The sequence below is a fragment of the Salarias fasciatus genome, chromosome 20 (genome assembly GCF_902148845.1).
Source record: "Salarias fasciatus chromosome 20, fSalaFa1.1, whole genome shotgun sequence".
Taxonomy (NCBI): Eukaryota; Metazoa; Chordata; class Actinopteri; order Blenniiformes; family Blenniidae; genus Salarias; species Salarias fasciatus.
Window position 1 is genome coordinate 18,991,357 of NC_043764.1, and position 13,376 is coordinate 19,004,732.

Here is a 13,376-nt window from a genome sequence, read left to right on the forward strand (position 1 = left end):
AGAGTCAATGAGGCAGAGTCGAACAAAAACACAGAAAACGCAGCCCTGCAGGTAAAAATACTCAAGGGAAGAGGAAGCTCCACATGGGCTGAATAGGCTGTCGTGCAAAAAGGGAAAAGGCCACGTTGGTGAACGTCTCCAGAGGAAGAGGGGAAGTTCTCACACCTGGATGCACAATTCATCCACCAGCGGAGATCTTAGCATTGTCAGATAAGCCACAGATAAAGACTTATTTTTCCGATTTAATTGCCAAAAAATGTCGCTTTGTGATCAACAATCTTTTATCTCCTTGAACTTAACGTGATGAAAAAATATTACCCAGCACTTAAACTTCAAAGCTCTGCAGAAATTAACATCCATCTGATTGTCACAGTTGTACATTCAGGTTTTGACTCTCAGGAAGTTTTTTTTTTTTTTTTTTTTTGGGGGGGGCCACCCACAAGTGTGTTCCACCAAACAAATGGCATTGAGACAGATAAGCACCTCGCCAAAGAAAACAGCACAGCGTCATCTTGTTTTTCTTCTCATGTTCTTCTTCTTCTCCTTCTTCTTCATATTGAACGCGTCTCACGGAAAGGGGTTTAACTCGCTCATTCACACCAAGTCCCTGCAGTCGTCATCGAGAGGTCGGCAGTGCGAATGTCAGCCGCTGAAAAAAATACCGTAATCTCTTCAGCAGTATATTCAATAACATATATTATAGGATTATGTCAAATATATGTATACATACCTTGAATCCTGATGCCTGTGCGTGTGAGATGTCATATTTTATACATTAGCCGAACACAAAGAAGCAGTCATTACTGTAATTAAAGAAAAGATTGACGTTGCAGCGCTTTAAGAACTTAGTTCAAATCTGCTGGCTGACTGAGGCGTTCTCTGGAGTGTTTGCATGTTATTCCTGTGCATGCACTCTGGGTTCATCAAACTGATGTCTTTACAATGTCTTCTAAGTTATCCAAATGGGTGACTGTGATCATGTATTTTGTTTTAGCTTTCCCAATGGCCTGGTGACCCATCTGGAATGAACATTGTCTCACACTCTGAGATGTTTGTGATGGGATCTGACTCTCTGCGGCCCGACTCTGGATGATAAGTTAGTGATAGCTAACTAAGGCCGGTGATAAAAACGGGACTGACCTGGTTAAATAAGCGAAACATTGCAAAAAGAAAAAGTAATACTATATAAATATAACAATGATTTTACATACGTCCTGAAATATGTATTTTTTTATGTTGGCACTGGTGGTCTAGAGATTAGGGGTTGCAAGCTTGCGATGGTAAGGTCACGGGTCAAGTCCCACTGCCTGCCTGTCACCATGAAAAACTTGCATTAGCACAGACGCAGTTTATTACTTGCTAAGCAATGATAATCAGCAAGAAGTCACCAATCCTGCCTTAGACAACGATGGTTTCAAATGCACTGATTTCGCATCAGTGTGTCTTCCTGATCCATATCTGACCATTTCTATAAATCTAAACAATTCCTACTCATGCCTATACAATACATTGCTGCAGTAATCAGGCTTCCTGAGGCAGTTACTCTGCTGACCTGCAGATGGCTCTGATCAGCTGGTCTTTTTGCCCTTCTGTGAACTGCAGCTGCTGCTGCTGCCGCTGCTCTCAGGTGATCCAGGTCTGAGCAGAACATCAGGTCCAGAAACGCAGCCCTGAAGCGTCACACTTTAAAGTGGGTTTAAACACTCCTATGTGTTTGTGCTTGTGCATCTGCTGCCTGTCCAACTACAATGTTCGTCACGTGAAAACTTGCATCTGAGTGCAATCAGGTGTTTCCGGCACTCTGAGCAGATACGCATCTGTAGACTGGTCACAGTGGAGGACTTCATTTCAATAAATTGTTGGCTCAGAGCTTCCCTCCATGTGCAGACCTGCGCTTGTGCATGAGTCTCTGCAGGTGTGCATGCATACATGCGTGTACTTTTGTGTGTGTGTGTGTGTGTGTGTGTGTGTGTGTGTGTATGTGCACAACAAGTGGAACACACATCTAGAGATATGTGATTTTGGTGCAGGCATGTTTGAATTTCTGCAGAACAATCTGCCGCATTAATAAATGTCTTTACACAACAAATAGCAGAATTAAACTCAACAGTGTCCTCTACTACCTGTGAAATCAGCATCCAATTTTTATCTCAGCACTTTTATATATTCACATTGACGCTGGAAATCCTGTGAAGTCGACACTGATGGTGTATTTACAGGAAACTTCTGCCATTTTCTTAGTTGTGGTTTAGATCCAAGAATGCCTCCTGCTCATCTCTGATCAACTGAGTACATAAAAAAGATGAGACTTCTCTTTTAAATCAGGCAGAAAGGAATGCATATTTGCTCTCGATTCGCCTTGAGGCCTGCAGCCTGCACCAAACATGTTTTTTGGAGAGCAGAAGGAAGACGAATCGCACCTACTGAGGGCTCCCGCATGCATGCAACTGCATCAGAAACTATTTTTAAAGTTCTCTATTTTCTTTTATGGGAACAAATTCATATTATAATCATCATATATGTCATCACAGACAACATAATAGCAAAATATAACCAGTGATGTCTCACATGCGTAAAGACCGAATAGACAACCAAATATGATATAATTGCTTCTATTTCCCTTTACCCTACATTTTCTCTGATCTGTAAATGACGTAATGAGAATGATACACTTATATTTTAATTCACTTTGCAATTGCCATATTGTTATAGTCATAAATTACCCCATAATTAGTTATTCTTTATGAAGATTTAACGGTAATCTCACAAATGTCTGATTCTTTATCTTCGAGTGCTGACATTATAAGCCCATAATGAATCTGTCCTTTAATTTTAAAGTCAGAAAAAGCACTGTCATTCCCTTGTTGTGTGTGTGAACACATGCATACAAGTGTAGGCATGAGTGTGTCTGTACACTTTCACCAATATTTCAGACGTGTCTGCCTGCTGCGGCTGTTTTTCTCGACTGTGCTCTTGGTCATGTGTAACCCGTGAAAATTCTGACTCTAGCAAAGGAGGCGCCCTGAAAATGATATCAGAGATACTTTGCGCAGCCTTTTCTGGTGAAATCAGCCCTGACCAAAACATTCACAGTTCAATAGATGTTTTCGCGGAAGCTGTAAGTGAGGCAGAAGAGGCATGTAACCTTCCCAGCACTGTCACGGCTTTAATGAGCCTTCGCACTTTAAACTTTCCACAGAGACATAAAGAAATCAAATTAAAGACTTTTTTAAAAGTTATTTTTGATGAATCGCTGACTAAGTGAAGGTCCCTCTCATTAAAACCTCTGATTCATCAGCAGCTAAATTATGGCAAAACAAAAGGATTTCATGATATAACGCTCACAATCAATTAAAACACTGTGCTCGTGGGAATTAGTCCAATATTGACAAAAGCAGGGATACAACTTAATGTCTTAGTGTTTTCTTGTCTTCTTAGGGTCGGATCAATGGCGCTGCCTCTAAATGAGCAAAAGCCCCGATGACAAAGGCTGAAAAGCTTCGTGGCTTAGCCTTCACCTTAATAGTGGCACCATGGGGACACCTAACATAGAATTAAATGCAATTATGAAAAAATGTTTCCAACCCAAGAGGTGCCTGTGAGATTGAAACCAGAGAGGCAGTGTTCATTTCACACAGCCCCGGGTGCTGAGAGGATACGGCAGTCCTTTTCATATTGGCAGCTGTTTGATCAGGGTAACAACGCTCCTTAGCCGCGCTGCAGCGTCAAGTCTGATCTCAGCTCCTCATCAGATTCAAAGGAGACGCCGCGTCTCCTGTGCACTCCAGGCTCTTTCCATAAACACAGCCCAATTATTCCTTTGAGTGCCCTCGCTTGATACTGGCCTCCGTTTCGCTTTCAGAAAGCCGAGGACCTCCAAACAACCAAGAAACATCAGCGGCGCAGATATGGAGTAATCAGTCCTGAACATCAGCGCTTGATTACATTCTGGTCCCTTTATCAGGCTGAAACTGAAGAAAGACCTTCCACTGATCGCCTCCCTCGTTTAGGATGTTGTATTACCGAAGTGTTGCTGAACTGTCAGCACACTGCGAGTCAAATCCAATTATCGATTCACTTGTTAAGTTCAACTGAAGGGGCATCAGTTAGTGGGAAGATGCTCTAAAGTCAGGCAGATGGTGGTTCTTGAAAGAAACAAACCCATTAAGTAAGGAAACTGCTAAAATAACAGAAACAGACTGGAGGAAATACAGTAACATCCAATAGAGGCTGTTTCTGTAACTCCTCCGTGCTCTAACTGTTAATATAAAATTATGCATGCAGTTATGCAAAGATCACTGAAGCTGCTGTATCTCTGTCCTGATCCCTGTGTCAGATGCAGGCATTGTACAAGTCACCATTTCACTAAACTGCTGTTTACCAAAGAAAAAGAACCTCAGGTAACACTTTCCTTGAAGCACCCGGTATAACACATATGTACATTTATAAAGCATTATAATGCCATTATAGCATGTACAGCTATAAACACTCATAAATGAACACAATGCCAGGACCTAACCCTAACCCTCCTCCTATGCTGTATAGTGGGTTATAAAGCATTGTGATCATTTATGAATGTTTGTAACTACTTATAATGTGTTATACCGGGTGCTTCAAGTAAAGTGTTATACCGAACTTCACGATCCTGACCATTTTTAATGACTGATTAATTCATACAGAAATAACGTGTGCGTGCATCACCACCTCAAAATTCGATCCAGGTGTTGAACTGACCCACATTCATAACCGGTGCATTAAAACAGACGCGTGAGCTACATTTCCAAGTAACTCTGTACTTTTTGAAGACCTAGTAATTAAAATGAACTGTAATCAAGAGCTGATGTTCTGTAGCTGATGGTCTCACTTACAGTCAGACTTTCATGTTGCTGTCAGGAGGACTGAGTTCAGGATTTGTCAGGCACTCCTCTTCCAGTAAGCAGGAGTTAAGGGAAATAGCAACCATTAAAAAAAATAATTAAAAAAAACAACAGCTTTTCTAAATCTGAGACAGACAGGAGCTCTTCAGCTGTTTTCAGATAGGACTAAAATTTCAGTGACTTTAACTGCATTGCTAGTTTATTTAGAGCGTCGGTTTTACTTACATTACTGCCAGAAGTATCGTAATTACAGCAACAAGAAAACATGTTTCCCTGCGGCGTGAAGAAAAGCGTATCTCTGTGTCACTATATCTTCCATCAGGGGTGTGAAATATTCACCATGAGGGCATCTGATGGCCCGAAGATTGATTGCGACTGATAGCCTTCTCTTCGCCTTGTGGGAAACAAATGAGAAAGTAGAAAGCAGCAAAAGAGCGAGAGAGAAAGAATTCAGCACAGACACTGACAGTGAAAGGAGCTCGCACGGCTTTGTGTTGATCATAGTTATCAGACCCACACGAGATGACTGATAACTGAGGTGTGTTGTTGTCTGAGTCTGTGTGTGTGTGTGTGTGTGTGTGTGTGTGTGTGTGTGTGTGTGTGTGTGTGTGTGTGTGTGTGTGTGTGTGTGTGTGTGTGTGTGTGTGTGTGTGTGTGTGTGTGTGCATTTGCATGTGCGCCTGTGTGATCTGAATGACTGCACAACAAAGAGTCTGAATGGATTTAGTCAAAGCTCAAACGCTGATGCAGCTGCATTCCGGGAGGTTTATGATGTGAAACACCAAAGGAAAGGAAACAATGATCACATTCATGAGATGTCATTTTCTTCCACTTTTATCTGAGGAATTTGTTGAGGGTTTTTTTTTTTCTTCTTCTTCTTCTTCTTTTTTCATAACGTAATGTGTCCACCTTATCCAGAGTAGGTCTTTGTTCGGAGGTTTTGTTGGAAAACTTGACCTCATTCTCACTAATAAAACACAGGATGGATTTCCTCCACAGGTACGCTCAGACACAAACACCTACTGTACTCATACAGGATACAGTATTTCATTTATTACTGATACTACATGAATATGAGAAGTGCAGAATTTAAACTTTTGATATCATGCTTTATTTTAACTTTAGTTTCATCTCCTTTCTCTTTTTGACAGTTGTTATCTTAGGTGGATATTTGACCCTAACTAAACAGCTTATTCAACCTTAATCTGTTAAAAGTTAAGTAGCTCCTGCATGCCTGCCTTTAAGTATAAGATATATTAGATATTAACAGAGGTGGGACCAAGGGCCAATCCCAATTCTACCCCTTACCCCTACCCCTTAGCCCTTAGCCCTACCCCTATCACTCTCCTACCCCTTTTAGGATAGGGCTGAGGGCTAGGGCTATCTTTGCAGCACTATGAATTGGGATACCCCTTGGCCCTTTAAGCCCCGCCGCACTCCTATAACAACAAAAAAATATGGATATTAGAAATGATAGAAATTACATTAGAAATTACTTTTATTTTTTTAAAAATGGTATTATTATTTACCTTATATTTCTTTTTGAGGTTCTCCCACTTTTTTGAAGCTTGCTGGGCTGTAACTTCCCCTTCCAAGCCATTTTCTTTTATGAATTTCCTAAAGTAATACAGATATATTTATATAAACACGTTTTATTACTGACATATTATAGCTTAGACGAATAATATAATTTACTCCCAATGTGTTTTGGCGCTGTATTTTGATTTCAAAAACTTTTCTTCCTTTTTAACCTCTAAACCAGGGGTCCTGAAATACAAATCTTGAAGGTCCACATTTGCTTTTTATATACAAGCATGGGTCCGGACTTCAGCGCCCTGTGGGAGAGGGGGGGGGGGCGATACCGAGGACTGCCGAGCAGTGCGGTGCGACGGAGTGCGCTGGACACGCGCAGAGCGGCGCGGTGCAGAACGGTGCTCACACGGAACATGGAGAAAGATTTTTTTTCTTTTTTTTTTTTTCCATACATTTGCCCTGGGGCAGCAGCGAGGTGTGCCGCGGTCCGGTCGTGGACCGCGGTCCGCTAATTGAGGAACCCGGCTCTAAACTGAATCAGCAGTCGGGTTTCATCGGGGGTCCCTGTGTCTAACATATTACGTTAAAAACATGATAAAGGATGACGTTAATTCAGTGATTAGTGCTCTTCATAAGTTACAAATTCACGATTGGAAACGGTGCTGCGCAGCGCTAAAACGTTAATCCATGACTGGGACACTGTCACGCTAGTTTATCTATAAATTCAGTGAAGCAAATACACTTTTTATAGCTTTTTAAATAGTATACAGAAAGCAATCTTACATTTGTGCGACTCCGTGGTGGGCGCCATGTTGTTTTTTTCTGGCCAATGTGAAACTCCGCCTACCCCTATAGAGAATAGGGAGCATCGATGCAAACTTCGCTGAAAGGGGTGAAATAGCCCTTCCCCTTACCCCTACCCCTATTCAAAAAGGAGAATTGGGATAGCCCTTAAGCCTCGTGAACGCGCATATCATAGGGGTAGGGGTAAGGGGTAGAATTGGGATTGGCCCCAAGTTCTTGTTTTACAAGTCAAAGTCGAGTCTTAAGTCTTTGCACTCAAGTCCCGAGTCCTGACAGTCGAGTCCTGACAGTCGAGTCCAAGTCCTAAACTTTTTTCCTCGAGTCCTACATAAGTAATTAAAAAAAAAACAACAACAACTGGGGAGGCACTGATAAGGAAATTTTTGACTGAGATATCGATACTCTTTTTGAGATGCGAGCTTGTAGATTGGGTATTTTCACCATATCTGTCAAACACAACCAAGTGAAACAAATGTAATGCCCCACTCCAACAATTCCAGACCTTTGAAGATATTTTCACATCGTGAATTACAGTTTTTTTAAAAAAATGAAAAATTAGTATTTTAAGGATCCAAAGTTTCTGTGCTGTTATATCATTGCAAGAGAAAACCACTAACTTGAACTTTAATAAATAATAACAATGGTATACGAATAACGTTTCAAAATGTTTATTTCTTTGAAGTTTTTCTCCCCCTCAAAAGTGCCTCTGAATTTTAACAAAACACTGCACAAAAATAGAGCCCAACATACAACTTTCTCTGTTGGCTAAAACAGTCTTTGAGTTTATTACTGTATATTACAGAAATATATTTTGCAAGCAGCAACTCCTTTGTGCTACGCATTCTAAAGATATGTGGACACTGTTATTTTTATGATTCACTGTAATTAAAAAAAAAAAAAAGTTGACAGTGGTAACCCGAACTACATGATAAAATTCACAAGTGTTACGATTCAATTTTACTGTGAGTGTACAAATGGAACTAAATAGCCTGTTAGTAGTTGACTCATGCTGGGGCCACATCCACTTCTTCCAACTGTAAACGGTGTGTCGCGTGTGTGTAACAGCAATAAACCTCCCTGTGACTGACAGCCAGCGTCACTGCGATCCCATAAATGAAGCAATAGAAAATAAAAATGATTCATATATTGCACTTTTAAAAAAAATTACTATTATGACTTGACATGACTCGTCGAGTCAGGGTTCAATTGAAGTCCAAGTCTAGAGTCGCTGAGCTTAGAGTCCAAGCAAGTCCAAGTCTTTTTTTGATTTCATCAAGTCGAATCAAAAAGTCATAAAATTGTGACTCGAGTCCGAGTCGAGTCCGAGTCTCGAGTCCAAGTCACCCATCTCTGGATATTAGGAGACACTGCATCTTGCATTTAGAAGAAAACTCTCAGATGTGTTGATTGTGAAATATTAATGCACAAAGACCAATGGATTTTTTTCTTTAACTTACCATAAGGTAAAATTACATTTTCTATGAAATGAGAATAACACTTGTCTTACACCTTAAATTCCATATGAGTTTGCTTCACAGTTGAACAACGCAGCCTGAAAAAAAATTCACTTCTTTAATATGGTGCCAATTCTCACTATAAGTAATATGTTTCTTCGATGACTTTTAGGATTACAGCTGATGATTGGCTTCATTTTATGAACAAATGTGTTTCAGTGTAGTGTGCCACTACAAATTGGGTCCATTGTCATATCATTTACCACATATATTTCCGTAATGGTTTGTAGTCAGATCTGACCAGTGTTCAGGTAATGACAGCATGACAAAAAAAGTTCTAGGATCCAGAACAAACAAGAGAAGTACAAATCTGTAAAGTCTGTGCTTCACTTGAGGTGGATATAATGTTAAAACTTACCATGTAAAAGTCTGGTGAAGATTAAGTTATTTCCATCAGCAGAAGTTACTCGTTCATAAATTTGCTAATACTTTGACTCCTGAAAATGACATTGCTGAATGTCAAGTGGCCAATTTGATGAATAAAATTAAATTGAATTAATGAAACTGGAGAAAAACTCAAAATCACATGAGGTTATTTTTTGGGCATTAGTTGGGAAAGAGCAGAAGGCCACTGAAAGTGGTTCTGTGGTACTCGTCATCCCATACTTGTCCCCAACTTTGTAAAGAGACAACATCTCCCACTTCTAACTGCAGCACTGCGCCGTTGGATGCACTGTCCTCGGCATCTGTGTCTGAGGTGGGCCTGTCCCCGATGAAAACCACACCATTTCCATTCTTGACAAGTGTCATCCCAAAACCGAAATCAGAGTGCGCAACATGGACAGTGAACCTGAAATAATACACTCCTCGAAGTGGCGCAGTGAAGTAACCTGGATCACAGATAGGAAACAACAGTCACAACCATGGATAAATGTGTTAGAAATATGTCTATATACTTTAAAAGTAACATCAAATTCTGTCACCTGTGTTTGGGTTGTAGTGGTTTCCGATGTTGGTGAAGACATTTCTGAAGATGAGTTGGGTAGGAACATCATTTTCAATGTTACCGTGACCAGATGCCAAAAGGGAGGAAGAAAATGCCACTTTGCTCTCTGTTGAAAGGTTTAAAAAAAATCACCACGGTAACATATTTTTCCTTCTCTATCTGATGAGGACGCAACTCACTCATCACCTCCTAAAGCTTACCTCTGTTTGTATCTTGTAGCTCTTGCAAAGCTGCATTCTGCTCTATGATAAAAAGATTCACCTTTATTTGACTACACATTCACTTAAATCGTTACAAACATCCTAAACTTCTAACCTTTACCTTTCTGTTGTGTCTCCAGCTTCTCTGCATGACTTTCACCTGCTGTCATTCTTTCCCGTAAAATGAAGAGCTCCTGCTGTGTGTTTGTTAGCTCTGTAGCTTGAGCTGAAAAAAGTGGAGCAATATTAGATGTCTTTGGAAATCAGATACTCATCAAATAAAGACTACAATTACACCTGAGCACAAAATCAGCTCAGGACTAAGTATTTACCATCATTCTCCATCTGCAGCTCCTCCACCAGCAGCTCAGCCACAGTTACCCGGATCTCCAAGGCTGCAACAGAGAGTGCGCTTGTACAGTCAGCAACACTCACCGTTTCCTATAATCATGGATTTCTTCATTGGTGAATACCATTATTCGTATACTGAAGGGCATCCATGAGGCTCTCGGCAGCGGTGGCTCTCTCCTTCAGCTGGTTCACTTCTACTCTCAGCTCCACCACCATGTCTCTCAGTTCCCTCAGTTCAGTCCAGATTTCTGAGCTCAGAGTCTCCTGGTCCTGGCCTCCCTCATCATTCTTAACATCGGGCAGTTGAAGCCGGATGTCATTGTCTCCAGTGAGTGTTTGTGCCGAGTAAAGTTGGAAAAGCATCAGAATCAGTAACAGACGTGCGGACGTCTCCATCGTCGACTCGCTGGTGCTCTGGTGGCTGTCGATCTGTGTCCTGGCACACCCCATGCTCCAGAGGAGGTATTTATAACCAAGTTCAAGGCCGAAATACGTCAAGAGAATGCTGGTCTGCCAAAACCGTGAGAAAGCACACCTGTGGCAGAGAGCGTGAAGGAAGGTGAGGGTGTAGATGAGCTTCATATGTGAGGAGAGGATTAAAATACAGTTTTTTAATCTTATGTGACGAGGCTCAGTTCCTTGGTTTTAATAACAATATTAATAATAATAAAGTTTCTTGAAAAAAGTAAGCTCAATCCAATCTGTGACACGCCAAAACAATCTTGAGGTTTTGGGTTATGTGTTCTGAGAGATGTTATAAAAGAGTGCTCAGACAGTTCTTTAAAAGTTGTGCTGTTTATGATACAACAGTAGTTTAAAAATATCCCTATTCTGAAAAAAATAAATTATTATCTTCTTCATGTGCAGACTTTTATTTCAAAAGGGTATTCCTCTAAAAGCTATTGCATTGCAGTTCATACCAAAGAGTAAATATACAGCTTGTTGCCAAATGGCACTATCAGAGAGAGAATGCAAACACTGACCGACATGGAGCATGTTTGCCTAAATGGAACATTTCAGAAAGTGTGAGGTTTGTCACACTTTTTGAGAAACATGAAGGAATTTTACCAGAATTTTGCATCAATGGATGGATGGATGGATGGATGGACGGACAGACAAATGCCGCCCTGATTATCACCAGAATGCCTTCCATCCATCACAGTGTCCCGGTTCTCCATAAACTCCATGAAACAAAGTATTACCTTCCTCACGTCGGTGACCTCCTTCCACGGTTACTCACCCAGCCTCACGCTCAGATCTGCTTTACTCTCTCAGCCTCACTCTCCATCCAGCCTATACCAGCAGAGCATTCAGTCGCCCTACTTTTAACTTGTTTTTTTTTAACATTTTTTATTAAGTGAATTTAATTACCTTGATTATCCTGAAAGACACCAACAAATAAAATATCTATTAAATATTATTATTGATAATAATTCCTCCCCCTTCTGCAGAGGGGACACATAACACTTTGCTATTGTACTCTATATTCTTTATTTCATTTTTATTTTATTGTGTGTTACTCTGCCAAAGCAATTTCCTCCGGGATGAATAAAGTTTATGTTATCGTATCCTAATAAATGGTTGGATGAAAAGACAGAAAATGTTATTAAACTCTCATACAATGAAGCAAAACAACAATTTAGATAATGCTAATATGCATGACCTATTTAAACCGGCAAAGACAGACCCACGCACACACACACAGCTAAAATCTACCGTGTGTGAAAAGGAAGCAAACCTCACAGGCCTCTCTGCCATGTGACAATGTTTTAACATGAAAACACTGTCCTCTGGTGCTCCCCGTCTGTTTTGTACACTGGATCTGGAAATATCTCGGCGGCCCGAGAGCGTATACGGGTATCCACACCGTTCTCATGGCCGCCCTCAATTTATCGTGAAGAGTTAGGGAAATTTCCCACTGCAGCGGGACCATTATGTGGGCGTGTTGCTTGTGAGTCATAAGCGTGTGCATCAGTGACAAGTTAGACAATTAGACAGAAATAACAACAAATCAACCTGTCGTTAAAAAAATATTTCTCCAAGCGTATAAAGTAGTGCAGATGACATGATTTATGCTGATTGCCGCTTGTGTTTAGGAATAAGAATATCGAGCAGCTGTCAGTCACGATGAAACTGCTCCCACTGACACGTATAACAGGATTTACACCGGATAAACACGCAGACATGAGTCTTTCTAAGAAAACACTCCACATTCTGTAGGTGGGTGAGAGAAGAGAAAGAAAGAGTGTTTCAGAAAATAAATACACAACCATCCAATCAAAAGCCGATGTTGTTGTTTCAAAGCGATTAGCCTTATTTATATAGGAAAAACCTCTGATTGAAACAAGGGCTACATTGCTGTAGGGGTAAACACAAACAAATGTACAAATCCCACAGAAGTTTTAAAGAAGAGTTTTTTCTGGAAAGAGAACACAGGTTTTTCTCCCCTGGTGCCGGAGGGGCAGAGATAAAGAGAGTAATAGTTAGACTGTGGTCACATTGGTATGCAGACAGCCATGAAAGCAGCACAGTACCTGTTGCATCTTGCAAATTCATTTGCTCAATATTGTGAAATTTCACCACTTAAATTGGGGAGGCCCTTTTTGGAAACCACAACTGGAGAATATGATTGCAAATGGTTTGAATTACAGATGACCTGCTGATAAACACACATGCTCACTCATCAGCGCAACGCTTATGATCACAAAATATCATCAATCAGTCACTCTCAATCAATCAATCACTCAAACAGACACACAGAAGAAGCCCAAAATTTACCACTGACACCAGATGAAGACAATCACACACTCAGGTGAAAGACATCAGGGCATGTGAATTGACTCTTTATCGTTATATCTCACATCATGCAGTCCCACAGGTGTAACCTTCATTTTTTTAGTGAGTCGACGCAGCGTATTCAAGAGAAGAAAACATGTAGAAAACTCGGTTTGCGGTGTCAAAAGTCATACATGCCAAACATATCTGGCATGACTGTGTGTCAGAATGGAAGTTAACAAGGCAGCGCATCATCGCTGGCTCCTCTTTCATTGGTCAGAGAACCTGTTGGCGAAGCGGTCGACCTGTGATTAAGACTCCAGTAAATCTTCCCACCCATGGAGCCTCGCAGAGCAGCTTCCCCCTCGGGTCGCTT

At 40.9% G+C, this 13,376-nt stretch overlaps 1 protein-coding gene across 1 annotated transcript; it reads right to left on the bottom strand.

The window, feature by feature from the left end:
- Window positions 1-9,274: 9,274 nt before the first annotated feature.
- On the bottom strand, window positions 9,275-10,675 carry LOC115408792 (uncharacterized). The gene is made up of 6 exons (XM_030119717.1): window positions 10,348-10,675; window positions 10,207-10,269; window positions 9,996-10,100; window positions 9,875-9,916; window positions 9,652-9,780; window positions 9,275-9,558 (listed from the first exon to the last, which is right to left on the bottom strand). The coding sequence occupies exons 1-6, from the start codon at window positions 10,673-10,675 to the stop codon at window positions 9,275-9,277; spliced, it is 951 nt and encodes a 316-aa protein (XP_029975577.1).
- Window positions 10,676-13,376: the final 2,701 nt, after the last annotated feature.

Excerpts from the sequence above, each read along its gene's own strand:
- LOC115408792 (XM_030119717.1), bottom strand. The coding sequence starts at position 10,675 with ATGGGGTGTGCCAGGACACAGATCGACAGCCACCAGAGCACCAGCGAG. Across the intron at positions 10,270-10,347 it reads CCTTCAGTATACGAATAATG|CCTTGGAGATCCGGGTAACT; the intron begins GTATTCACCAAT and ends TCTCTGTTGCAG. Across the intron at positions 9,781-9,874 it reads GCTACAAGATACAAACAGAG|AGAGCAAAGTGGCATTTTCT; the intron begins GTAAGCTTTAGG and ends ACCTTTCAACAG.